This window comes from Eumetopias jubatus, unplaced genomic scaffold, assembly GCF_037043125.1.
Source record: "Eumetopias jubatus isolate StellerSeaLion01/CBP00866 unplaced genomic scaffold, mEumJub1_p1.0 scaffold_15, whole genome shotgun sequence".
Taxonomy (NCBI): domain Eukaryota; kingdom Metazoa; phylum Chordata; class Mammalia; order Carnivora; family Otariidae; genus Eumetopias; species Eumetopias jubatus.
This window is the reverse complement of record NW_028274821.1, coordinates 86,648,979-86,675,959: the sequence shown is the minus strand read 5'-3', so window position 1 is coordinate 86,675,959 and position 26,981 is coordinate 86,648,979. Positions and strand designations below refer to the sequence as shown.

General features: G+C 47.2%; 1 protein-coding gene across 1 annotated transcript in view; it reads right to left on the bottom strand.

Moving 5' to 3' along the window:
• RALGPS1 (Ral GEF with PH domain and SH3 binding motif 1) overlaps nucleotides 1–26,981 on the bottom strand; it is a 247,969-nt gene that overhangs the window by 189,184 nt on the left and 31,804 nt on the right. The window contains exon 4 of the mRNA XM_088018754.1: nucleotides 23,424–23,474. Coding sequence (XP_087874880.1) covers nucleotides 23,424–23,474 — 51 coding nt within the window. The remainder of the gene's footprint in view (nucleotides 1–23,423; nucleotides 23,475–26,981) is intronic.

Genomic DNA, 26,981 nt, shown 5'->3' with positions numbered 1-26,981 from the left:
TACTGACTATATTCCCTACGCTATACTTATAGTTTTTACTACTCCATTTTATAGATAAACCATCTGAGGCTCACAGAGATGAAATAATTTATGCAAGTTCATCTAGATAGTAAACGGCAGACACCAGAGCCTGAGCTTTTAATACAAAAAGGTCCCGGAGGGAGACTGAGGTATGAGCTAAGATAACCAGACAGGGACAGGGGCTGGATAGGCTTCATTCGAAAAAAAGGCTGATGGGGGTGGGGGAGGCTACTGTAGAAAATGATGAGCCTGGAGGTGGCACAGGAGCCTGAGGCTGTCCCGGCCGTCAGGATATCCCCCGCCCAGCTCCCTGCGGCGCCAGGCTGACGGCAGAAGGGGCCAAGGGTGAGTGTTCTATCATTGGAGATTTTTTTTTCAACCGATCACACTGAAATAGTCTTTTCTCCCCCACCCACAGTAACTTGCTTTTTGATCACAGCAGCTTGAAGCCCCTGGACAGAGCAGGATCTCGGGAAACAAACCAAGACTTTGATAAATCCCAGCAAGGCGACACAGTGCGATGTGTTACAGCAGTGCTGGGCTGTTCTGACATTCCAGCCGTCTGATGGTGACCACAGACGGTTGCTGCACAAGGAGACCGGGAGGAACGGCTCTTTCAGAAACGCTGTTTCCTCTCCTGAAAGGCTAAAAGGAAAAACCAACCTTTCAAATGTTTGATCTATACAGGGATACTTATTTAAATTAAGTGTGAGGAAACCTTTCAGACACTAGAGCCACAAGCAAGCCTCTGATGGCATGAAACCACCTTTTATAAGACGGGAGTGAGACCGTGGCTTTGGTCCCACCCTCAGGCCTGGCCAGCTTCTCGAAGCTGTCCCCAGTCCCCATCTAATCAGTAATACCCAGCCAGTCTCACCCAATGCCTCCTCTGTGCCAGGCACCGTGCAAGGCTTGGGGACTGAGCGTTGAACAGGCATTTGCCTTCCAGTAGAGAAGACAGACATTGATTATGAACGTGTTACGAGGCACCTAAGGACAGGGTCAGAGTGCGACAACAGCGTACCAGGAGCCGGCTTAGCCGACGAGCAGGGAGTGACACTGAGTCAGTAACAGAGAGGATTATCATGGAGGGCAGCGTACCCAGCAGAGAACAGCAGGTGCACAGGCCTGGGGGTAAATCCGAGCACCAGGGCGGAAGCCAAAGCAGGTGTGAAGCAGAGGAGTGGTTGGGGAGGGCTGGGAAGGGACGGGCCAGGTCTCACATGGCCTGTACTCCCATCTTACCGACGTGGGGCTGATCCTAAGGGGAAACAAGTGGAAGTTTCTGAAGAAGCTCAGTGATGTGGAAGAGGTTTGAAAACTGCAGGGTGGGCAGTAGAGGAGGATGGGGCAGACATGGGTATAGAGCTATCCTCTGAACTGAGGAGGTGGCGGCAAGAGGGCAGCCTGAAGCTGGGAGGCAGCACTGGGGAGAGAGGTGGAAGGTGGGGAGATGGGTGCAGGGGCTGACTAGGAGCAGAGAATGTGAGAGAGAGGGAAGTCGCCCATGACAGTACCACGGTTCTGGCCTAACTGGGTCAGGACCACAGCAGGGTTCCAGGGAAAGAATCAAAGGTCTGGTTTGGGGCATGCTGTGGCTAAAGGGTCTACCGGACTTTGGTTGCTGCTTATTCAGCTTCTTGAAGGAAGCACAGCTCTGCCAGCCTGCTGACCAAGTCCCAAGAACCCTGGGCATGGCATTCAAAGCCTCCATACTGGGGTCCCCTCCCGCTGGTCTAACTTTCTACACGCCCTTCCCCTCTCATTCACTCTAGCCAAGCTAACCTGCTATGGTCCCTACACATGGCCACTTTCTTCCCAATGGCTTTACCTGTGTTCAAGCTGCTCCTTCTCCCTGGAATGCCCTTTCTCCTGATCTTGTGTCCAAATCCTACCAGTTTCTGCAGGCCGCGAATAAAGAGGACGCCCCTTCAGGATGCTTTGCCCACTGCCCCAGCTACAAGTGTTGGCTCCCCTCCCAGACAGCACTTAGTCTATCCCCTCTAGTGTGGTCCTTATAATTACTTATAGAAATTTCCTACCTTTCCCATTATTAGACCAGGGACTCCTCATTCATCCTGCGGTTCCTAAGGACACCAGGCAGGGAGCCTCACGTGCAGTAAGTGCTAGACAACTGAACAATAAGCATGGAGCCCACTAGCCCAAGCAGGCCCCAGGGATGCTTCAGCCAGCCACAGGAAGGTTGTTTGGAAGAACGCCTCTTCTGATGACATTCAAATCCACAACCCCACTCAGAGACCTCAGACAGGTGGCTCCCTTGCACAGCAGCTTTCCTCCAGACACCACGCAGACTCAGCACTGCCACTGGGCCCACCTGGTCCTGCCCTGGCCACCTCCACGTCAGAGGGCAGCGGCCTGGCACCTCCCACAGCCTCGCCATCACCTCCAGGGGTCACCTGGGGTCTGAAATGGACTGTGGGGATGCTGCAGCAGGGGCTGGCCAAGAGGAGGGAAGGGCAGCTGAGGAGCAGGGCTATGCCCTGCAAAGTGGGGCAGGGCTAGGGAGGGACAGTGCGAATCTGCTGCACAGGGAAGGGCCCGGGCATAACATTTTGAGAGCTTGCCCTCTCCAAAAAGTTTATCCACAATGCAGAGGGGAGGAAAAGGAAAAAAAAACAAGAGATCACTGCCCATTTTATGAGTAGCTTTTATCCAAGAACCTCATATTTTCCACTGAAGGAAAAGTCGATCTACATCTAAACTTTCAAGACCTACACTCAAGAGCAAGAAACAATCTTCACTCATAAATTAAAAGCTTGCTTTAAACTCCCACTTCTCCAGAGAGTCGGGGCTTCACAGCCCTCCATGCCCCAGCAGTTGGGCCCTGCCTGTCCGCCCGTCTAGTCAGAAGGCAAACAACACAGGCTATTTGTAATGACAGGCAAACACTAACAAATTTTGGAGCACGTCTGGTGCTTGTATTTATGGATCATAAAATCATCTGGCTTCTTCTCCCCCCGTGCTGACATGCCAATGAGGCAATCCCGAGTATTTACAGGCAGGAAGGGGCTGCCAGGACCACTCTGTGAGAGGGAGGCTGAGGTTTGAGGGGGATGGCTTGTTAACCTTCCCTTTACATACAAACCCATTTTTATGCTCTTACATTCACAGCCTAAACCTTGGCATGCAAAATCCCATTAAACGGTATTTATTTTTTTTACATCTTGGGGTGGGAAAGAGAGTCAACCTAACTGTCTCAATTGCCTAAGGTACAAACCCAGTCAGAAGTTACCAAAATGGCTTTTTAAATACCAGCTAGATATAAAGAAAGGATTTAAAATGCAGTTAGATTTTTCCAGTTAAACATATAATTTGTCTAATACACCATACTGAATTCTAAGTGTCTAGAGGAAAGGTACTTCCATAAAACATAGGCTTTCAGTCTAGGACCACCACACACAGGCTCAGCCACCAGGGCAGACCCCCTCATTGCCCAGCCAAGGCAGAGCCCTGTCCCAGCCACACTGCCATGACCACCCGGGAAGAAGGGACCACGGTGGCTCTAGGACTCCTTCCATCCAGAGGAGGTCTGGGGGAGCCTCTATGGAACCCAGGTGGCCCTGACTGGAGGCCGACCCTCATTTCTCAAGGAGGCACACATCAGAGACCACAGGAGGAGTTCTAAAGTGCAGAATGAACTCCTGTGGATCTTTCTCGACCCCAAATAGCTATGTGAAGCTCACTTCCTAATGGCCAAGTGTCCCCACATCTGACATAAGCTGTGTCTAAGCAAAGTCTGTCTAAACATGGACAATTCAGAGCCATTAATGTGTAGGAGCCGTCACTCATTCAACCAACTCCTCCCCAGGCCCCGCGCCCCCTTCTCTGTCCAGAAACCTGCACAAAATGAACGTGAAAGGCACTGACAGAAACAGACTGGTCAGAACCAGAAGGCCCCCAAGAAACAAATGACATATTAGGACAAGGGGACACTGAAAGACACTGGTTCCCCATGACTCGCATTTGGGGGGTGTCTGCCCAGCTCCTGACCATTCTGGGAACCGCAACTTGTCCTCAACCCCATCACAGGCATATCACCTCCAGTGACATAAACCTGACCGCCACTGGGCCATTAATAATTCCCTATGTATGGATTCAGAATCTAGAAGGAGGGAAAGAGAAAAATGTCAGTATCTAGGGCTCAGGAGCCTTGGGCAGCCATGTTGTGCCCCCCCTCGCTGGTAGGGAAGGGTCAGAGGAAGCCAGCAGAAGCCCCGAGAAAAAGAAAGGAGGAAGGGCAGAGAAGATGAAAGACGACTCTGACCAGACTTCCAGGCCCAGAGTCCAGCTTCTCTCCACTTCCAGGTTCCATGAGACACCCCTGGAGGCTTACAGCAAATTCCCCTTTTGTCAAGCTGGCTTGAACTGTTCTGCTACTTGAAACTAAAAACATCCTGACTTACCTGGTCTCCCCCTGTTCTGTTCTCAGCCCATCAGCCTGGATGGTCTCAATGAAGAAAGGGGCAAGGAAGGGATGGGAAGGCCTGATGGAGGCCAAGGCTTGGACAGTCCTTCTCTCAGGGACATCAATCAAACAGGAGTCTGGGGACCTCCTTAGGAGAGTCAGGACTCAGGAACCACAGACCAGGGACATGACTTCTGAGAGATTCTAGAATCTGCTGACACTCCCGATATGCAGTTTTGCTTTCCTGCTTCCCTCCAGAGGGGTTAGCAGTTAAATTTCAACAAAATCAGGGCTGGGGGCTAATCTTTCAGAGAATGGAAGGGTGGAGGTTAAGTGAGTATCTTGTCTTACGGGCACCCTGGGGGACTCTTGCTCTAGGGTGTGAAGGTTTCAAGAAGGGAAAGCTAGCCTGAACCCTGAGGTTCAGAGACTCAGAGAAGTAAAGTGAACTGCATGAGGCCACCCAGCAGCAAGTGGAAAGGCCAAGGTTACAACCTAGGTAGGCTATATACCAAAGTCCACGCTCCCAACCCAACTCCTTCAGTAGATTTCGCCTGCCAACTCTTCTTTCCCTAGGGCCTTGGGCAAAGAATTTAAGACCATCAAGAAAATAATAATAATGAAGTTGGATCTCTTCCCCTAACCCCCACCAGAGAGACTATTTACAACACAATCATCAATGAAGGGTGGTCCTGTTGGATGAGGGGCGGGGGGTGCTCTGTCCTGCTGAGTGCCTTGGTGGATTTGAGAATGCACACTGGGCTGTATGTGCTGGGGGATCTGAACTGTTCTGCACAGGGAAGGAAGACGGATGGTCCTGAGAGAGGAATGCAGAGCTGGGAAAGCCAGAAGAGGCTGAGATCAGGTAAGGGGCCCACAATGATGGCACAGCCAGTGGGTGTTTTAGAAACTGTGGTGCCTACAAGGCTTGTTAAAGCCATTGGAGTGGCTCCCAAGGTTCCCTTTCCATGAGTCTCAATGGCTCCCCAGCACTTGTGTGGCAGATTCTTCGGGAGAACTTGCAGGAGTTGCCCCATCACTGTGGTCCAGCATAGAATTGGTGTATGTGACAGAAGTAAGCCTCTAGGAACTTGCATGGAGAGAAAGCTCTGGCCTTCCTAAATCCACAGAACTGGGATTCAAGATTCAAGACCAGTTTCTATCTATGTCAGAGAGACATCTGTGTGATGATGATGACAACAACAATTGAGGGAAGAAGAAAAAGAGGAAGAGAAGGAACACCAACAGCAACCCTGTACTGAGCATTGATTATGTCCCAGCCAGAGCGCTAAGGAAGGATTTAAATGCATTATCACACAAACCCTCCCAGGAACCCTATGGAGTAGGTACTGTTGTCATCCCTATTTCACAGATGAGATAATGAAGGTTTAGAGATGTTAAGGAACCTGCCCAAATTCACACAGCTGCTTTGTGGCGGAGGCAGGATCTCAAATTCAGCTGTATGAACCATAACTCATGCTGCTAACCAGTATACCACAGAGTGTGCCCCAAGATACGGTGCTTGAGCCCTGACTCCTCCCTTTCCTTTCTGGAGGGTTCCTATCCAAGATGTTCCTCTCCACTTGGCATCTCCCCCATCACTAGGGCCACTTCTCTCAAGGCTGCCCCTTCAGGGGTTTTGCTTTCCCAACTTCCAGGAATACTTTGGCCTCTAATGAGTGTCCAGTGGCATGACAGCCCCTAAGACCCATTCATTAGCCTAGGGGTCCTCCTATAGACAGAGCCGGGCCGGCAGCCCCTAGGAACCTCGAATTCTGTAAGAGGGCATGCAGATTAGGTCCACAGAATAGCCCCAACTTGCACCTTCTGGCATTGGGCACCTCAAATTCAACACGCACAAAACCACATTCTCCAAGTGCCCCACTACCCCCATCATCTGCTTGACTCCTGGCCACTCGGTTGCTCAGGCCTCTCTGCGCATGACCCAGCCCCGCACAGCATTTCTTTCAGGCCTTTGTCCTCCCTGTCTTGCTCTCTCACCTAAGGCCTTGGTACCTGTTGCTCCCTCTGCCAGAAATATTCCTTCTCCTCCCCTTCACCTGACCAACTCCACATCATTGCTCAGGTCTTGGCTCATAGATCATTTGTCCAGACAAGCTTTCCTGAACCCTCTCCGCCACCCTAAACCAAGTCGGCTGCCCCTTCTCTGTGCTCCTATGGCACATGTAACTCCCCGACAGTGGCCCTTATTATTCCTTACTGACGTACTTATTGAATAGGCTGTCTTCCCTCCCTAGACTACAACCACTGTGCAGGGGTAGCACCTAAGGATCGAATGTGTTCACCTTTGTATGTCTAGCTCCCAAGTAAGGACCTGGCCATAGCAAGCACTGAGTAACTAATTGCTGACTGAATGAGAGGTATCCTCTATCAACTGGCAGGAAGTCAAGTGATTCGAAAAACTGAGTTTTCCAGACAGTGGAGGTTCAACTCTTTAAGCACAGCAACTTTTTATTCAGTGAGTCCATGAAAATTTACTGAATACTGTGTGCCCAGCACTGTGCCCAGCATTTGAGAGACAAAGACATCAGATGTCATCATGCCCCTGAGTTTCAGAGTCTTTGGAACCTAAGGAAAGCTATGGGCTCCCTCCCCAGTAAAATGTGAGTAACACAATCGTGAAATTTTGTACACAATGTATCTTAACATTAAATCCCAATGGAAAAATATTTTCAGAGATTTCTCTCTGATTTCTTCTTTTTTTAAGGTTTTATTTATTTATTTGAGAGAGAGAGAGAGAGGGAAAGCACAGAAGGAGAGGGGGAGGGAGAAGCAGACTCCCCACTGAGCCGAGAGCCAAATGCGGGGCTCGATCCCAGAACCCCCGAGACCATGACCTGAGCTGAAGGCAGACGCTGAACCAACTGAACCACTTAAGCGTCCCTCTCTCTGATTTTTTCAAGCAAAAATAAAAAAGTAATACCAACAACCTGAAAAGAATCAAAAGAAATTCGAACTGTACCAAAAGGGCAAACACGAGCCATAATGTGGCTCGTGCCACAGCCCGGCATAAGAGAGGCAGTTACCAAGGGCTGACATGTGGATCCTTGACCCCACCACCTGGCTCTACCCCTGACCAGCCCTATGACTCTGGGGACATCAATTAATCTCTCTGGCCTCAGTCTTCTCATTTGAAAATGCAGATAATAAAAGTGCCTACCTTATAAAATCATTGTGGATATTCAGTGGTTCAGTTTATGTAAAATTATTAGAACAGCGACTGACACATAGTAAGCTTTCAAAAGATATAGGTAAAATTAATATTACTAAACTTCGCAAAGTTAATAATGTAAAGCATTCCTTGACATCCAACACACATGATGCTCCTCGACATATAACACATTGACATCCGGTCAATTTGACTTTTTGTTTTCCAACAGCTGCTAAGAACCCTGACTCCCAAGGGAAGGCAGTGGCCCACCAGACCATCACTACCAAAGCCCACTGATGAGAGTCAGCGAGTGTCAGACGTTGAGCACTAGCACCATTCTCCACGAGTTTTCCAGCTGAATCAATGCCCCATCATTTTCTCTTCTCTCGAGCCACTGAGGAAAGCAATATAAAGGTCTCCTTCACTGATGGGTTGTCCCCAGGGAAGGACTATGTCCATACTTCCTCTCCATGTTTGACTGAGCAGCCAAAGCCTTCCAAAGAGAAGGGCACCGCTTCCAGGTGTCTCCAGATTTCTGCTGCTGAGGGCATAGCATGCCTCTGCCATTCCCAGGCTGCACAAACATTTCTTCCAGCAGCAGAAAGTTTACAGACTTGCCCAGCCCAGTCTCCTCTTCTAGAGGGCAGCATGGCCAAAACCGCCCATTTTTCAGAAACAACTATAGTGGTGAATTGATTTACCTTATTCACAGGGCCAAAAATATCTAGTAAGGAAGCCAAGTCATGAATGAATTCCTCTTTCTCTGTTTTGTGTGTTTTCCTTTACTTTCAAAGAAAAAAAAAATAGAACTTCAGTTTGAAGTTCAGTCAAGTACTTCAAGATCTGTCCTTTGGAGAGCGAGTGAACTCCTTGCGTAGTGGGAGCAGCTTTCTGTTCTGCCCCATTGCACAGCAAAACCTCCCGAGAAGGCTGGAACTCAAGGCCCCAGCACCGACAGAACTGCAGGCTTTCAAAGCAGGCTTTCAGGACCACTGCAGTCTTTGACATCAATGCTGGCACAGAAAGTCCCAGCCACAGTGGCAGGTGGGCCTCCTCACTTCATCAAAGCTGCAACACCAGATGTGTGGCCAGACAAAGCAGATGCTTCATCCGTGCAAGATAGCCTTGACATTCCTCTCAGTCAAAATGAGCTTGGCAAAGAAACGGACTGCCATCTTGAAGACTTGGAAGTTTCCCAAAGGAGCTCACAACATAAGAATTCTTTTTGGATGTTGAAAACATACAGGTAACAGAAACCAACAGGAGCTGGATGCACCAAGATTGTCACTAACTGTTTGTGCAACGAATTTCAAAAGAAATGGCACAGCTGCTGATTCTTTCCGTGACCTACTTCAAAATACCAGAAGACAGGTCAGCTCTTCTAGAAATGATATCATCTGACACAGGAACTGCTTTAATCTCCTTCCTCTGCTCTGAGTCACAGCTCAGCTCAGTCGGGTCCAGGTTATGCGGCTTCATCAAGTTCTCTCCTCTCGGGAGTGACATCTTTGGCAATTTTGAAGGCTGTCTCAAAACAAGGCTTTCATGTTTGGGTAAGCCCAACTTTTGGAAAATGGCAGGCCTTTCCAAGTCAAGTGTCCTTCTCCTCAATAAGGTTTCTTCCCCCATCTCCCCCGCCCCACCATGCAGCTTTGGGAGGTGGGTGCTCCTTCCCACTTCCAGGCATCATGTGATCACTGCAAAGCATCCTATCAATGCAGCCTGAATTTCTGATTATGAAAGTTAGACCAAAGATTACATAAGCTTCACTGCACTCTTTCATTTGACATTTTCCAACTTAAGCTAGGATCGATGTAAATGCAAACAGATGCACATAGTCATAAAGGTAAGGTATAATTTTATAAATTCCTTTCTCAGGGAAAATGTTATATAACAGAACACAGTGATAGTGAAAACTGTCATCACCGAGATGTATGTGGTGGAATCCTATGCCATCCTATACATTTTCAGAGTAGAATGATACCTTAATATAATTTGAGAAAAATAACTTTTTTCCCACAAAAGATAGTTTTCAAAATGAGTAAGTTTTCAAAAGAAGGAGGCTTTTGCTTCTATTTAAGACAAAAACAGACTGAACTACTGATAGTGACAGAATTTAGAGTGGAGGTTACACTTGGGGGTAATAGTGACTGGAAAGGGCGTGAGGCAGGCTTCCAGGGTATCGGTGCATTCTATATTTTGATCCAGTGGCAGCTATGTGGTCTGTTTATTTTGTTGTATCCTTAAGACTTATGCACTTTACTATATGTACTTTAAAAAATCTCTTTAAAAGACAAGAAGAATGTGTGGGATGAAGCTAAAACAATGCTTAGAAGGAAATTTATGGCACTAGACACCTACATTAGAAATGAAGAAAGGGGCGCCTGGGTGGCTCAGTCATTGAGTGTCTGCCTTTGGCTCAGGTCATGATTCCAGGGTCCTGGGATCAAGCCCCGCATCGGGCTCCCTGCTCCGCGGGGAAGCCTGCTTCTCCCTCCCCCACTCTCCCTGCTTGTGTTCCTGCTCTCACTATCTCTCTGTCAAATAAATAAAATCTTTAAAAAAAAAAAATGAAGAAAGGCTGCAAATCATTGACCTTAGCTTCCACTTTAAGAAATTAGAGGAGCAAATCAAACCCAAAGTAAGCAGAAGAAAGTAAATAATAAAAAATATGAACAGAAATCAATGGACTAGAAAACAGAAAAGTAATTGAAAAAAATTAATGGAACCAAAAGCTCTTTGAGATCAATAAAATCGATAAACTTAGCCAGACTGAGCAGGAAAAAGGAAAGGAGACACAAATTATCCATACCAGGAATGAGAGAGGGAAAATCATTACAGATCCTATAGATATTAAAAGGATAAGGGAATATCATGAAAACTTCATGTGAATAAATTTAACTTAGATAAAATGGACAAACTCATCCAAAAAACACAAAGCTTACTAAAAACAGAAGCAGATTACCTGAATAACTCCATACCTATTAGAGAAATTGAATTCATTTTTTTAAGAGGGGGAGAGACAGACAGAGAGATGGGGGCAGGGGTGGAGAAAAGGCAGAGAAAGACTCTTTAGCAGGCTCCATGCCCAGCGCAGAGCCCAATGTGGGGCTCGATCTCACGACCCTGAGATCATGACCTGAGCCAAAATCAAGAGTCGTACTCTTAACCAACTGAGCCACCCAGGCACCCTGAGAAGTTTAATTCATAGTTAAAAAATTTTCCACAACAATCTGCAACTGCACTCCTTGTCCAAAGGAACTGAAAACTTACATCCCCACAAAAACCTAGATATCCCTCACTAGGACAGGTAAATGGATAAACAGTGGCACCTCCAGGTGATGGAACATTATTCAGCAATACGAAGACATGAGCCATCACATCATAAAGAGACACGGAAGATACTAAATGAAAGAAGCCTATGTAACTGTCTGATTCCAACTCTATGACATACTGGAAAACGCAAAGCTATGGAGACACTAAAAAGATCAGTAACTACCAGAGGTTGGGGGAGAGGGAGGGATGGACGGGTGGAGCACAGAGCAACTTCAGAGCAGTGAAACAAGTGTGTATGATAGTATAATGATGGATATATGTCATTGTGCATTTGTCAAAACCTATACAATATACAACTCCAAGAATGAACCCTAATGTAAACTATGGGCTTTGGGTAAAAATGATTCATCTTTTTTTTTTTTTTTTTACACGTTTACAATCATGAGTTGTAACAAATGTACCACTCTGATGGGGATGTTGATAGTGTGGGAGGCTGTGCGTGTGGGGGCAGGGAATACGTGGGAACTTTTTGTACTTTCTGCTTCAGTTTTCTGTGAACCTAAAACTGCTCTATAAAACAGTCTATTTAGGGGAGCCTGGGTGGCTCAGGCGTTAAGCATCTGCCTTCGGCTCAGGTCATGATCCCAGGGTCCTGGGATGGAGCCCCATGTCGGGCTCCCTGCTCTGCGGGAAGCCTGCTTCTCCCTCTCCCATTCCCCCTGCTTGTGTTCCCTCTCTCGCTGTGTCTCTGTCAAATAAATAAATAAAATCTTTTAAAAATAAATAAATAAATAAATAAAATAGTCTATTTAAAAGGAAAAAATGAAAACCTTTCCACAAAGAAAACTCCAGACCTACATGGCTCTGCTGGTCAAATCTACCAAATATTTAAGAAAAATCATACAAATTCTACATAAACTCTACTGGAAAATTGAAAAGAAAGGAATGCTTCCCAACCTAGTTTAAGAGGTCAGCATGGGGGGCGACTGGGTGGCTCAGTCGTTAAGCGTCTGCCTTTGGCTCAGGTCATGATCCCGGGGTCCTGGGATCGAGCCCCACATTGGGCTCCCTGCTCAGCAGGGAGTCTGCTTCTCCCTCTCCCACTCCCCCTGCTTGTGTTCCCTCTCTCGCTGTGTCTCTCTCTGTCAAATAAATAAATAAAACCTTTAAAAAAAGAAAAAAAAAGAGGTCAGCATGGGGCACCTGGGTGGCTCAGTGGGCTGAATTTCTGACTCTTGATTTCAGCTCAAATCAAATCTCAGTGTCGTGAGATCGAGCCCCGAGTTAGGCCCCACACTCAGCATGGTATCTGCTTGTCTCTCTCCCTCTCCCGCCACCGCATGGGCTTCTGCCTGTGCACAGAGTCTATCTTAGATAGATAGATAGATAGATAGATAGATAGATAGATAGATAGATAGATTAAATAGATAGAGATAGATAAATAGATAGATGATAGATAGATAGATAGATAGATCAGCATTACACTGATACCAAAACCAGAAAAAGACATTTTACATGAAAAAAAAATACAAACCAATATTCCTCATGAACACAGATGCAAAAATTCTTAACAGAATTTTAGCATATCGAATCCAACAATATACAAAAAGGATTCTACATCATGAGCAAGTGGAGTTTATCATAGGAATGCAAAGTTAGTTTAATATTCAAAAATCAATCATGCAATTCTCCACAGTAACAGACTAAAAAAGAAAAATCACGGTATCTTAATAGATGCAGGAAAAGCATTTGATAAAACCCTACATCTATTCCAGATAAAAATTCTCAGCAAATTAGGATCAGAAGGGAATATCTTCAACCTGATAAATGGCAAATGAAAAATGTACAGCTAACAGCTAACATCATCCTTAACCACGAAAGACAACTTTTCCTTCAAGACCAGGAACAAGCCAAAGATACCTGCTCCCACCACTTCTACCCAACACTGTATTAGAGGCTATGGCCAGCGAATAAGGCAAGTCAGGGAAATAAAAGCATCCAGTTTAGAAACAAAGAAATAAGACTGTTATTCACAGAAAAATCATCTGTGTAGAGAATTCTACAGAACCTACAAAAGAGCTAGTGGAATAAGTGAGTTTAGCAAAGTTATAAGATATAAAGTCAATTAAAACATTTCTATATTTCTATAAACTAGGAATGAACAATTGGAATTTAATTTAAATAAAATAACATTTACAGCACCATAGAAAAATGCAACACTTAGGAATCAACCTGACAAAAGATGTGTAAGATCTATACACTGAAAACTACAACATTACTGAAACAAATTAAAGAAGATCCAAATGTGTGGATACACACAGTGTGTTCATGGTTCAGGTGATTCAGTTAATAATGAATGACAAGCTCGCCTTTTCTTCTCCCCAGCCACCAGGCACCAAAAGTAGTGTCCCCAAATTGATCTACAGATTGAATGTGATCATAATCAACAGCAGGCATTTTTTTAAAAAGATTTTATTTACTTATTTGTCAGAGAGAGAGAGAGCACAAGCAGGGGGAATGGCAGGCAGAGGCAGAGGGAAAAGCAGGCTCCCTGTTGAGCAGGGAGCCCGATGCGTGACTCGATCCCAGGACCCTGGGATCATAACCTGAGCTGAAGGCAGACACTTAACTGACTGAGCCATCCAGGCATCCCAACAGCAGGCATTTTTGTAAAGCTACAAGCTGATTTTTAAATTCATATGGAAATGCAAAGGACTAAAATAGCCAAGACAATTTTGAAACAGAAGAACACATTTTAAGAACTGATTCTACCTGATTCCAAGAAGACCGTGGAGGGTGTGGGAAAGGGGAAAGGGACTGCAAGGGGCATGAGGAAAGTTTCTGGGTGAGGGGTACGCTTACTGCTTTGATTTGATGACGGTTTCACAGATATATACATCCAAACTCATCGAATTGTTGGCTTTATTTATGCATGGTTTGTTATATAACTATTACATCTCAATGAAGCTGAAAAAAATCTCATTCAGTTCTCATGTCCAATTTTTTAGGTAGTTATATTATCATCTCCATTTTATACAGAAATGAAACTGAGACTCAGCGACAGTAAGTGACAAGTGTGGTCACACAGATACACACCTAATCCTTCTCACTCCAGAGCCCATGCTCTTAAGCTCTGGGCCATATAGAAACACTTTTCTATCTGCCTCTCATTCATTCAATAAGTATTGACAAGTATTGATGCTACAATGTGACATTGTGCCGGGGCGCCTGGGTGGCTCAGTCAGTTAAGCATCTGCCTTTGGCTCAGGTCATGATCTCAGGGTCCTGGGATGGAACCTCATGTTGGGCTCCATGCTCAGCGGGGAGTCTGCTTCTCCCTCTCCCTCTGCTCCATCCCTCCCCCCACCCCACTCATGCTCGCTCTCTCTCAAATAAATAAAATTAAAAAAAAAAAAAAAAAAAGGTGGCACTGTGTCTGGAGTAAGGGACCACAGCAGTGACACAGAAGGTCCTTCCCTCGGAGAGCCCGACACATTGCTGGCCCAGGGTCCTTCTTAGCCTGACTTCTTAGCACTGTTGTTCCCTTTCTCCTTGCCACATCCCTGACTTCTCTCAAAAGAGAAGAAATACCTCGTGAGTTTCTGCCATGTGCCGGGCTGTCCGCCTGGGACAGGCATCATTTCTACTTTACTGATAAAGGAACGTGCAGGAACCTGGCATGATCACACAGCTAGAGAGTAGCAGAGCCAGGGTGCAAATGCAGACCTTCCTGCCCGTGAATCTTAGCGTCCTCCAGTCACATCAAACTGCCTGGAATCATGCAGCTGTTCTTAACACAGAATCCACACAAACCTTGTTTTCCGTGCAGACAAAATCACAACCAGGCGCCAAATCCCCAAGGATAAAAACAGCTGTTCACCAAAGGTTCTGTTTTATGTTATTAATTCATTTAAAAGGAAATTTGGTTTCTAACCAGCACTATTGTCATATCCACACCCAAGAAGGGAGAAAAAATGAGTCTGGAAGGTGCAAAGTGTTGGTTTCATTGGATCAAATATGCTGCTGGCCTATGTCTGCAGCCAGACCTGATTCCTGTCCCGGCGGCTCTCCCCACCCTTCAGACAAGTGTTTTTCTGGGGCTCAGGGAGGGACTCCAACCCCTCCCGCCATCATGAGTGGAGTTGGGGGGAAGCCTTTTCCACTTGTTTCCACTGTGACAAGAAGTCATTACAATGTGGGGGCAGCAAGTAACAAATGCAAACTCAGAGCGGTCACAGATGAGAGAGGCGGCAGCTCAGGCTTCCGGTGCAAACATCAGTGCCGGCGAGTCTTACGCGGGGAGCCACCCGCCCGTCTTAGCCCCCGCTGGGGGGCACCTGGACCACCCCCTACTACCTAACTCAGTTTTTTGAACCAAGGGAGGCACTGCAGCACCGAAGTGAAGAGGATTCAGTGAGATACTACCATTATTATCACTGCCACATCCTGTATGTATTCAATAAGTAACATCAGGATGGGGCACTGTGCTGGGTCACAGGATATGGAGGGAAGAGCATCGGCATGATCCCCGCGTCCATGGAGTTTATAACCAAGGAGGCAGACAGACTGGAAAGAACTAATTATTCAAACTTTTAAAAGTCATGACATTTCAGCACAACGGTGAGAAGTGCTACGCACGGCAAGTGGGAGACAGTATGGTGAGCGTGAGGGGAACGTGCATGACTCCCAGTCTAGTGCTCCCAGCTGCTGGCTCCACCTCTGCGATGGGGAGTTGGGGAGGCGCCACTGGAGAGGCTGTGCGCGGCACGGAGCAGCAGGCTTGGGCTGGCTGAGGCTGGGAGGTCTGCTGCTGGCCCCTCATGCCGCCTGCCGCCTGGCCGGCAGGGTAAAGGAAGTGTGCATCCGAGGAGCAGTGGGGAGCCTCAGAGGGCTCTAGGCAGGACAGGGTCAGACGGTGGCTTTGGAAAGATGTCTCTAGATACAGCAAAGGAGGTTGGGAAGCAGGATGAAGTGTGAGGAGATGTGATCGGAGGAGAGGTGGCAGAGGCTCAGGCTAGGCTGGGGGTAGTGGTCTGAGAAAACTGCCCAGCATGTGACCTGAGAGAGGGGTTTTAATGATGTCACCGAAACCGATCTCTTTACAAATAACTGCCTGCTGGCAACGAGCTTCCCTTCTCCTAGGGCCAAACGCTGTGATTCCAAGGAGCAGCAAAGACACACAGGGTTTGTCTGACATCCAACACTGACCTCGGCTTTCTGGAATGCCCGCTTCTTCAGAGCAGGCAACCCGGCATCCAGACAAAAGGCCAGAGGGTCAGGTTCCTGAACTCACAGGCAGTGTTTTCCTGCACTGCAACGTGTCATGTGGCCCAGAGGAAATGGTGTACTTCAGCAGGGAGTCTTCCATTCTTGCAGGCCAGCCCTTCGGCAAACCAACAGATGCTGGTTGAGTCACGTGCAGAGGCCTCAAGCCCTGAGGCAGGAAGGGTGAAGCCAAACCTCTCTAGAGTCAAGTGCCCCGCAGGGACACAAACGCCCTCTGGAGAAAGCCTCTTTGCCCCAAAACGTTCATGAATGCTGCGCCCTCCTTCATTCTAAGCCACCTGCCTTTCTCTCTAAGCCCCAGCTGCCCTCCGGGGCCACAGTGAGGACAGCAGAGGGCTGCAAGCCCACCCAGACCAGCCCTTGCCTGCCTTCCGCCAACACTGAGCTCCTGGCCTGAGCCCTGAAGCCAGGTGGCAAGTGCTGGTGATACTCTAGTCCCTTACGTCAGGCGTCTCCCAGTCTAGGCGCACAGCTGTCTTCTGGGGGAGCCCAGGCTACCTCCCGGCACCTCCACCCCCTCTGTTTTGCAGTTGGCACCCCTGCCTTTGGCTCTGGCCCACGGTCTCCTCCTCTCACCCTCCTGCTGTCATCTTGACAGACGTCACTGAACTGGCTGGTGTGCCTTCTCACCCCTGGGTCACACCGTACCCCCCGCCTCCTCCGGGAGAGACCTGCATCGTCCTCCCACTGCAGCTCCCGCCAAGCACAGTGTCCAGAGGCCACCCCGACTCACAGACCCTGCACTCTGCCATCATTCTCCCTTGATGACCTCCTGGCCTCCAGCTCGTTCTCTGACGCCAACCCAAATCTGCGCTTTGCCCCCTGCTCGACCTACGGTCCCTCAGTCCTTCTTGAGTCTTCCAGGCCGTCAGCCCTCTCCAGTCCTTCCGGCCTCCCTCCCCCAGAGTAAACAGGACTGACGCCCCTGCTCTGCTTCCAGGCTCCCTGAGCCTCCCTCTGCCTCGGGAGCTACCTCCCCTGCCTCCTCCTCTGCCCACTGCCCTTCCTTCTGCTCCCTGAATGCACAGTCCACTCCCCTCTGTCCTGTTTCTTCTCGTCTCAGGCCTCACAGCAGCCTCATAACCAACCTAACGCCAGGCCCCCTCCTCTCCTGGGCTGCCCCCCTGGCCTCACACACACTGTTGCAAAGCTCCTAATCAGTCTCCTGAGTCCGGTTGGTTCTGCCTCCAACAGCGAGAATGAACGTGCTAAAATACAATCTGTCCATGTTATTATTCCCTTTTTGAAATCCTTCAGTGGATCCCCGAGTCCAACAACATAGAGCTCCGCCTCCTGCCCATCCCTCCCCCCCACTCTCCTCGACGTCTCTGCATCCCCTAAATACTTGCTGTCTACTGTATGTTCACATAGCTGTTCCTCCCTCTCACTGGATTGTGCCCACCCCCGTGACCCCTTCATCTGTGCCTCTCCAGCACGTAGCCCAGCAGACTGATGATGAACGACTGAGTGCGCGAGTGAAGGTCAGTCACTACTGGGGACTCTGGCAGTGGGGATGGCAGCAAAAACTGGGAAAAACACAGGCCCCCAGAGAAGCTTTCCATGTCACTGAACTTGGTAGCACTAAGGCTCGTTTCCTTCATACTCAGGCTCACAAGACACCCATCCACGTGCCTCTGTGACCCTGCATGCCCCCAGCTGTCAGTGGGCAAAAGAATGACACAATGACTTCTCGTAAGCCCTTGTTATGCTGACATCCCTGGCAACGGCAACGCATCCCTGTGCATCGAGGAGCACAGAACTGAGAGAGCCGCAAGCTCGCCTTTTCTTCTCCCCAGCCACCAGGCACCAAAAGTAGTGTTAAATCTCACTGAATATATTATCTGCCTTTTCAATGAGTTATTCACTCTGCCTGAAATGCCCTTCCTAACTCCTATCCCCTTCCCCGAACCACCCATAAAATACAACCACTTTCAGCCTTCAAGGCTCAGTGCCAATGTGCCAACTCCAAGGCAGTGTGACTCTCCCCGGCAGTGTCCGCAGGGTCCTGGGGCACCACGATGTGAGTCTTCATCTAGACCTCAGCTTCACGAAGGCCATCCGGGGACCAGGATGTGAACTCAGACCTCAAGGATTCCAGGAAGAAGGCTCTTACCCACTCCGCTATTCAAAGCACTGCGTCATCAGGGCCAGCAGCCCCAACAAGGGCACGGCTGAACGTTCTGCTGAGCACAGCCCCGTGTCCGTAATGCACACAGCCTCTTCGAACTGCGCACGAGAGAGAGCAAACAGCCACAAGCCATCAGGAACTGAGAGCCTGCAGGCACTTTGCTAAGTTCCCACACACCCACGGTAAGGTTAAAACTGTGATTTCCCCCATTTTACACAAGAAAACGGAAGCATAAAGAGAATGAATAACTTGTCCAAAGTCTGAGCTCCTCAGAGTGAGGCCAGGACTCAACCCCGGCTTTGTCAGATGAGTCCCTGCTCTCGAACACCATGCGGGTGAGTGGACCTGGCAGCCCAGTGTGGACAGAGCCCTGGGCTGAGGAATGCGCAGACTGTGCTCATTTTCAGCACCTTCTAAGAATAGCAGATCCCCCCTTGACGCTGCTCCCCATCGACACCGAAACCAATGACAAAACCAGTTCTGACAGTTCCACTGGCCTCTGAGAAACTGCTGGGCCTTCAGTTCCATGGGCTGGGAGTTTGGACATAATGACGGAGTTGGGCATAATGACAGACAGATGTGGGAGGGAATACTGGTGGGGACAAAATGCCACCCCACAAATGTACCACACAAGGCTGCCACCACCGGGACCCCTCAGAAAGACCTCCTTCACCCTGAGCCCTGGCAGCCAGGAATCCACCATGGCGGTGACGGGTTCTGGGCCACAGTGTAGAAGTTAAACCCAGCTGAGAGCCATTAGGCTGCGAGGCTGCATCTACATTAACTTGCCAATGTTTGATAAAATTGGTCACTTAGTCAACGGGGAACAGGGCAGTTATGGTTCTTTATTTGCTAACTTCCATTTTCCTTGTTCTCTGCCAATCCTTAACTCACCGTCTGCCAAGCTTCCTTTAAGCCCTAGGACGATGGTTTTGCGGTCACCCTTGCAGAAACAAGCAGAAGCCACAGTTCTACCCTCAGTTATCAACAGCATTTGGAAATTTGAATCTTCAAAGGCTGAGCTCACCAGGCAAAACCCTTGTTTGGGGGAAAGCGGTTCCACCACAAAACAGGCACCCTGGTAGTAATGTCCCCTTAAGTGGTACACCCCCCGCCTTGGCAACGGGCCTAAACACAGCCAGGTCACATTCTGCTCCCGCACGTCTCCCATTCATTCCTTCTCCACTCATTCAACAAATATGGAGTATCCACGGCGTTCCCGGCACTGGAAGATCCAACAGGGTCTCTCGGGAGGCAGACTCCATCCAGAATCGAGTGAGCAAAACCCTCCTCTTCTGCCCGGATGCTTCCAAAAGCCTTCTGGGGAAGTCAAGAAGGGGGTGCCCACGTAGGTATGGAAGTGGTACGAGGGAGGGAAGATGAGAAGAAAAGGTACTAAAGACAAACAAAACTGCGAAAAATGTTAAACTGCAATCCAAAGTCTGCTGGTTAATATTAACACCGATATTATTATTTTTAAACTACTGTGTATGTATGTGTATATACATACATATATATATACGATGAGATAATACAAAAATGTAATTATTTAATGTTGTTAGAAACCCAAACTGTCAGTGTAAAAGAAATCATATGAAAATCAAGGGAATTAAGCTCACAACACTGTAATGTTAGATTTCAGTTGGAAAGATCAACATTCTATCAGTCACATGTCAACAAGATAATGTGACATAACAAACAACCCTCAAATCTCAAAGGCTTACAACAGCAATATTTATTTCACACTCAGGGGTCGGTAGAATGGCTGCAGTTCAGCCAATCTCCACTGGGCTCACTGGGGCGGAGCCAGGTTAGGCTGGAATTCAGGCTCTGGGTTCGGTTCAGGTCATCTATGACATCTTCATTTGGGGGCTCAGGCTAAACAAGCAAGAGCTACCCATATATCATGGAGAGTGGAAGTTCCAAGAGGGCTGGTCAGGCCTCTCACTCACCACGTGCATGCTGTCACTTATGCCCAAGGCACAGGGCCAAGCCCAAAGTCAATAGGATGAGAAACAGACACCACCCACAGGGAAATCATGACAAAGATGAGGAGGGAAGGAAGAATGTGGAGAAAGAACACCACCTACCCTACTTATGAACTCATGACTTTTCCTTTTATTTATTTTTTTATTACTTTTTTAAAGAGAGAGAGAGAGCACACAAACAGGCAGGGGAGAGGGAGAGGGAGAGAGAATCCCAAGCAGGCTCCATGCTCAGCACACAGCCTGACACGGGGTTCGATCCCACGACCCCGAGATCATGACCCGAGCAGAAACCGAGTCAGACACTCAACCGACTAGCCACCCAGGTGCCCCATGACTTTTCCTTTGAAAAAATAAGTATTTCTTCACCTTGTCCACCAAAAGGGCCTAAAAGCAACTGCAGCCTCCTCTCATGAGCATCCTCTCACCCAGATTGTGGTTTCTGAATATTCATCCCCAGTAAAAGAAACCAGCATCCCAAAGACACACCCAATTCCAGGTCTTCGGCAGGAATTACACAACATAACACTGATATAGCTCGTTGTGCCAAAGAGCAAGGAAGCCAACCAAACCAAGGGGATCGTGTTAAAAGGATACAGGTGGTGACCGGAAAGGGCTCCCACTGGTTAAAGACGGGACAATTTACATATCAAAAAGAATAGTGACTACAACTCACTGAAACAGAGATTCCTAGCCCCTCTCTAACTCTATGGGATCAACATCTCCCAAGGATGGAGCCCAGGCATCTGTATTTCTTTACAGATTCTGATGCATAGGCCACACTAAAAAGCACCAGTCCACAGGCTTCCTGATCTTCTGCAAGTGCAGGTCACTTGCTCTCAGATGCTGGCCTCTGCTTCCTGGGAAGTCTTGTCAAACTTGTAACTGTCCTTATTCATGTCCCTCCAACTCTGGGGTGGTCCAGCCACAATGTGGCAGGCATCATCAAGAAGAAAAACTCTAGTTTTCAGTCTGCTAACAAGAATAACAACAGCAAAAAAGCTGGGGCAGCTCCCAGGATCCTCCTTTTAACCACAGTTTTGACAATGACAATGAGGAACAAACTCTTCCATTTTCAGCTAACGGAGATCCAAGACATTCAAGTTTGGGGTTTCTCCATATACCTCAAAGGAATTAGTTTTCAATCCTCACTCTGTATCAGAATCACCCGGTAACCTTCTACGAAATGGGGTTGACTGGGCTTCAGGCCCTGACCCAGAGATCCAGATCCAATAGTCAAGGGTAGAGTCTGGGCACCCCATGTTTCAGAGGCTGCCAGGTGATTCTGATGTGCAGCCACAATTGACAACCACGGCTCCAAGTGAAAATCTTGAAAGCAAAACATCTCCACCTTAATGTCTTATCACAATTTGAATCAAGATATGTCTTGGATGAGGCACCTTCCAAACCTCAGTGCCCTGGGGAAAAGCCTTGGTCTGCCCCTAGCTGTGCCTCCAAAGAGCTCCCCACCATTTTCCCTCCTACAATGAGCCTGAGCAGCCACGCCAGCTTCCCTGGGCACATGCAGGTTCAGGATTCAGGGCTCACGGCCTCTCCCAGATGCTCAGGACAAAGAATAAAGAAAGATCCAAATGTCTAAATAGCTCCAGATCAAAGCTAAGCAGAGTACATGATCACAAAGAGCTTCAAGCTGAGAACTAAGGCAACCATCACACAAATACTCCCCTAAAAGTCTCCAAGAGGTAGAGAGTTGTTTTATTTTTTTTTAATTAGAAAGAACGGATAATTTCATGTTAGAAGATAACAGTAAAAAAATTGGAAGTCAGCCAATTCAAAAAAGCAAACACAGCTCTGCTCCCCAAACCTCATGAACACAGCACGCGTGCATGCACACACACACAGTACTATAAATCACTGCCATGTCTTCATATAAATGCTGAGCGCAGCTAGAAGTACTAGTTTCCTCCTAATTTGCAGTAGGTTAGATGCCAGCTCTCAGAAGGCCTGGATCCTTTGTCTGGTTTTGTATTAAAATATGCTGCTTTTCTCAAAGCCTTAACAGCTACCATACTATAAGAGGAAGGGGCTGCATGTCAAGAGAGTTCTGGAATTCACACCATGGCTGCAGCAGACACTTTCTGACATATCTCCCCATGTACACCCTCTTCTCTAAAATGTGCACCCCATTCACCAGACTGGGTCCCCTCAGCTGTGCTCGCTCATCTTGGCCACATACTCCTGGCCTAGGTCATGAAGCAGCATGAGTCACGTGGCTCAGCCAGGCTGGACTGAGAGCTGCTAATCTCAGTCTGGAAGGTGGCCTAAAGGAGGATCATGTAAATGTGAGCCCTTCGGAGAGGCCAGGTTGGACCATGCGAACAGACAGGAAAGAAGGGAGGAGAGCGGAAGAGGAAAAAGCAGAGACAAGAGGCAGAGACCACTTGCGTCTTGGTTGGCTCTCCGGCCGCCTGAACTCCACGCTCATAGATTCCATGAAGTGCCCCTTTATCCCCATAATAAACTCTTCTGCCTAACCAGCTACTTCAAAATGGATTTCTATTACTAGCCAACAAAAAAAGAACCCTGACTAAAACAACTCTAAAGCCTTGTTATCAACTACTAAACATTTCCAGGATATTTTTAAAGACCAAAACCAACTTTTTTCTCTCTATTGAATATGCTGTTTCTAAAAATGTACATATGCTCTTAATGTAAACATGTATATGTTTTGCTGTGGAAACTGGTTTCAAAATCAGAAACAAGGCAACCACCAGAATTTGGGATCAACAAAAAGAAAGCTCTCCAGGAAAATCTTCCCTCACATCCCGTTCTTGACAGGGACCATTCTCAACAGGAGGAGCCTGGGAAAAAAGAATCAGTGTGGCAAGGCCTGGCTCAGGTATGGAGGCCAAGGGCACCAACTGCCCCCAGCCCTGCCAGGGTGGGCCAGACACAGTGACAGTCTCTGCGGACCCCAAACACCGGGGACAAAGAATGAGCACCATCAAGAATGAGAAGCTCCTGGATGCACTCTTTAATAGGGGCTTAAATCATTAATGTGTTTATAGAGACTTCAAGAGAGAAACCAAAAGTCGCTCAGACATGGCTGACTAAATCATCTCCTCCCAGCCACAGTGTTTAGAACAATTTAAAGGACAAAGTACAGACCTCCGGCTGGATGGCTTTAAACACAGGTATGTCCATTAACGTGATCTGGCTCTGCAAAAAAAGAGAATCAGTGTTAGAATATACTGGAAGTCAAAGGTAACTTTGAATGCATACAGAGTAATAACACATTCTCCCTTGAAATAAAAATCAAGAAAGAATGGAATAAAAAAATTCCCAAAATGCCTCTCCCATCCCTTCCCCCTTCGTAAATCTTGACCCTCCACCCTTCTTTCTTTAATGTGAGACAAACTCCCAATTTAAGAATTGATGATAGTCATTTGGAGGGTGGGACTGAGATTAAGGGGAACATTTTTAGTTTGGATATTTTTGTACTATTAGTGTTTTTGTTTCAAACATGAATTACTTTTGTAATTTAAAAAAGTTGTAGACACAATATTAAAAATTAGAATGCTAAACAGAGACACTATCTATTACTCTAAATTTAAATTTTAAAAAAATTGTGGCTTATAGAAATTGTGTATTTCTTCTGAAGTCTAAGTCTCCTCTAAATTATACGGTAGAGTGCTACTTGAGATGCATCCATGGACCCGTGCTGGACCACAAACTATTTACTCCACCAGCTCACAAGGAGATAACTAACAGAATTGGAGAGCAAGCATTTCAGAACTTTTATAACAAATTGCCACAACGTCTTTATTGTATTTTTTTTTTAAGTATCAGTCCTCAACAGATGGGAAATGAAAAACAACTGGCCCTTTACCACAGCTAGCTTGCGAAGCACTAATGTTGTAAACAAAGAAAACACACATCTAGTTAAAGGCTGTTCCCATTGTTAGCTGCTCATCGGGTGACAGTAAAAGAAAGCACCATTGCTGACAATCTTTGCAGGCCAAGGCATGCACTGAGCCGACTTTGCATGATCTGCCCATCTCTATATGTCACCTGGGATGCCAGTTGTCAGTTAATAGACACCTCTGTGATAGGCCAGGGAAAGGAGAGCCAAGGGCATTTGGATGCCTCCTAACTCGAGAAGACACCCTGCCCATGGCACACATGTCAAAGGGGAGGATGTGATGCAGTGGAATGAACGGGGGCTCTGGAATCAGCAGGGCTTCAGTGTGCGCCTGGATACCACCGCTTAACAGTAATATGCTCTTTGACACTTGGTTTAACCTCTCCCAGTCTCAGGTGCCACATCTAGGAAATGGTGACAATAATCCTTATCTTACAGGATCCTTGGGAAAATCCAAGAGAAGAAGTGCAGAATGCCAGGCATCTGCCAGGTGCTTTCTCTAGACATGCGTGTGTGTGTATACATACATATATTCACACATATATATATAGAGAGAGACAGAGACAGAAAGACCGAGAGTATCTGTCAGGTGCCAGGCATTCTGCACCTCCTATCTTGAATTTTCACAAAGATTATATATATATACTGTGGAATTTGAACAACATGGGGGTTAGGGATACCAACCCTCCCTGGTCTAAAATCTGCATATCGGGGCGCCTGAGTGGCTCAGTCAGTTAAGCATCCAACTCTTGATATCGGCTCAGGTCACGATCTCAGGGCTGTGAGATCAAGCCCCATGTCAGGCTCCATGCTTAGCAGGGAGTCTGCTTCTCTCTCTACTTCTCTCTCCCTCTGCCCCTTCCCCCACTCATGCACTCTCTCTCTCTAAATAAATAAGTCTTTAAAAAAAAAACCAAATCTGAATATAACCTTTGATTCCCCAAAAACTTAACTACTAACAGCCTACTGTTGACCAGAAGCCTTACTGATAACATCAATAGTTGATTAATACATTTTGTTTGTTAGATGAATTATAAACTGTACTCTTACAAAAAGGTAATCTAGAGAAAAGCAAATGTTATTAAGAAAATCATAAGGAAGGGAAAACACATTTACAGTACTGTATTTATATAAAAAAAAAAACCAAAACACCTGCATATAAGTAGACCCACACAGTTCAAACCTGTGTGCTCAAGGGTCAACTGTGTACACATGTGTGTTTATATATTTACACTTATATGTCACATATGTGTGAAGTCACACAGATGAGCTCATGTATTGGCATGTGAACTTATGATTCCTGGCCAATACATGAGCTAAGAAATAAGGGAACTGTTAATTTGTTTGAATATTCAAGCATCAAAATTCCTCTTAAAGGAAGCTGTTACTTAAGTCAACAAATAGTCATGAAAAAGCCTCATGTCAAGAATACATTGGAGGGGCATCTGGGTGGCTCAGTCATTAAGTGTCTGCCTTCGGCTCAGGTCATGATCCCAGGGTCCTGGGATCGAGCCCTGTATCGGGCTCCCTGCCCAGCGGGAAGCCTATTCTCCCTCTCCCACTCCCTCTGCTTGTGTTCCCTCTCTCGCTGTGTCTTTTTCTGTCAAAAAATAAATAAAATCTTTAAAAAAAAAGAATACATTGGAAAAATGGCAACACACACAGTATGTCAAGTGTAACCACAGTCCAAGGCTAAGGTGCAGAATTGTGGTTGCCTCTTGGCATAATTTAAAGGTGGTCCAAGACCACTGGATTCCTGAGAAGCACAGGACGCAGGCCAAAGCATACCATCCTCAGGGCTGAGCAGGAGAGGGAAATAAGCAGGTGGCTTCTGTGGAGAGCCTCTTTGTCCCCTCCAACGGGCCAGTGCTGCCACTACGGAAGCTCAGCAGAGAGACAGACAGCAAAGGCACCAAGAATAAAGAAACACTTGGGAACTGAGCCCTTCCACCTCTGGGTCTACCCACCAGTGGCAAGGGGGCAGTGGACATCAGCACAAGGTGGATCTGGTCCTCGTAATCTGGGTATTGAGGGATGACTGAGGCCAGGAGGCCTGGAGGTCTATGTGTCTGGCCCAGAGCTATGTCCCAGGCAGGGCAAACACACTGGCATTTCTCCTGCCAGACCCATGGTGATTGCTAGCCAAGTCCCCTCATATTTGGATTAATTCTACCATCCTGGGGAACAGAAAGGCCTTGTGAAGACAGGAGATTCACGCTGAAAGCTCTGAGGACCTTGGAAATCTCTCCCGCGGCTCAAGTTAACTCCCTATCCGGGAGAACTAGCAGGATGTTTGCAATGTCATTTAGGACGAGAACCAAAAGTCTGCTAATGTGAAAATGAGAAAACTTCCTCTCCATCCTGCCGTCACTTCTAGGGTTTGCTACTGAATTTCCAAATGATTTATTAAAATAGTGGCTTTACATTTCACATTTTTTTGGATGGTCCAAGTTTCAAGTATCCTAATCCCTGCTCAGACCCTAAGTCAGAAAATGTATTCAGGTGTTTTATTCAAAATAAACAACAGAGGTCTCCAAACTTAAAATAGACTGGCTGGTCCCAAACACACAATCTGAGGGTTTTCAGAAGATTCTCTCCCATTTCTAACCTCTCAATTCTCACCAAAAAAGATGCAGAGTCCAGAACAAGAATATGTCAATACATAGGTAAAATCATCAGATTATAAATTTCATGTCATTTTACTACAAAGCCAAACACACATGGAAAGGTTGCTGATGAGCAGTCCTTCCCAGGAAATGTGGGCACTCCAAAGCAGGCAGTTTTACCAGAAAGGGAGGGTGTGG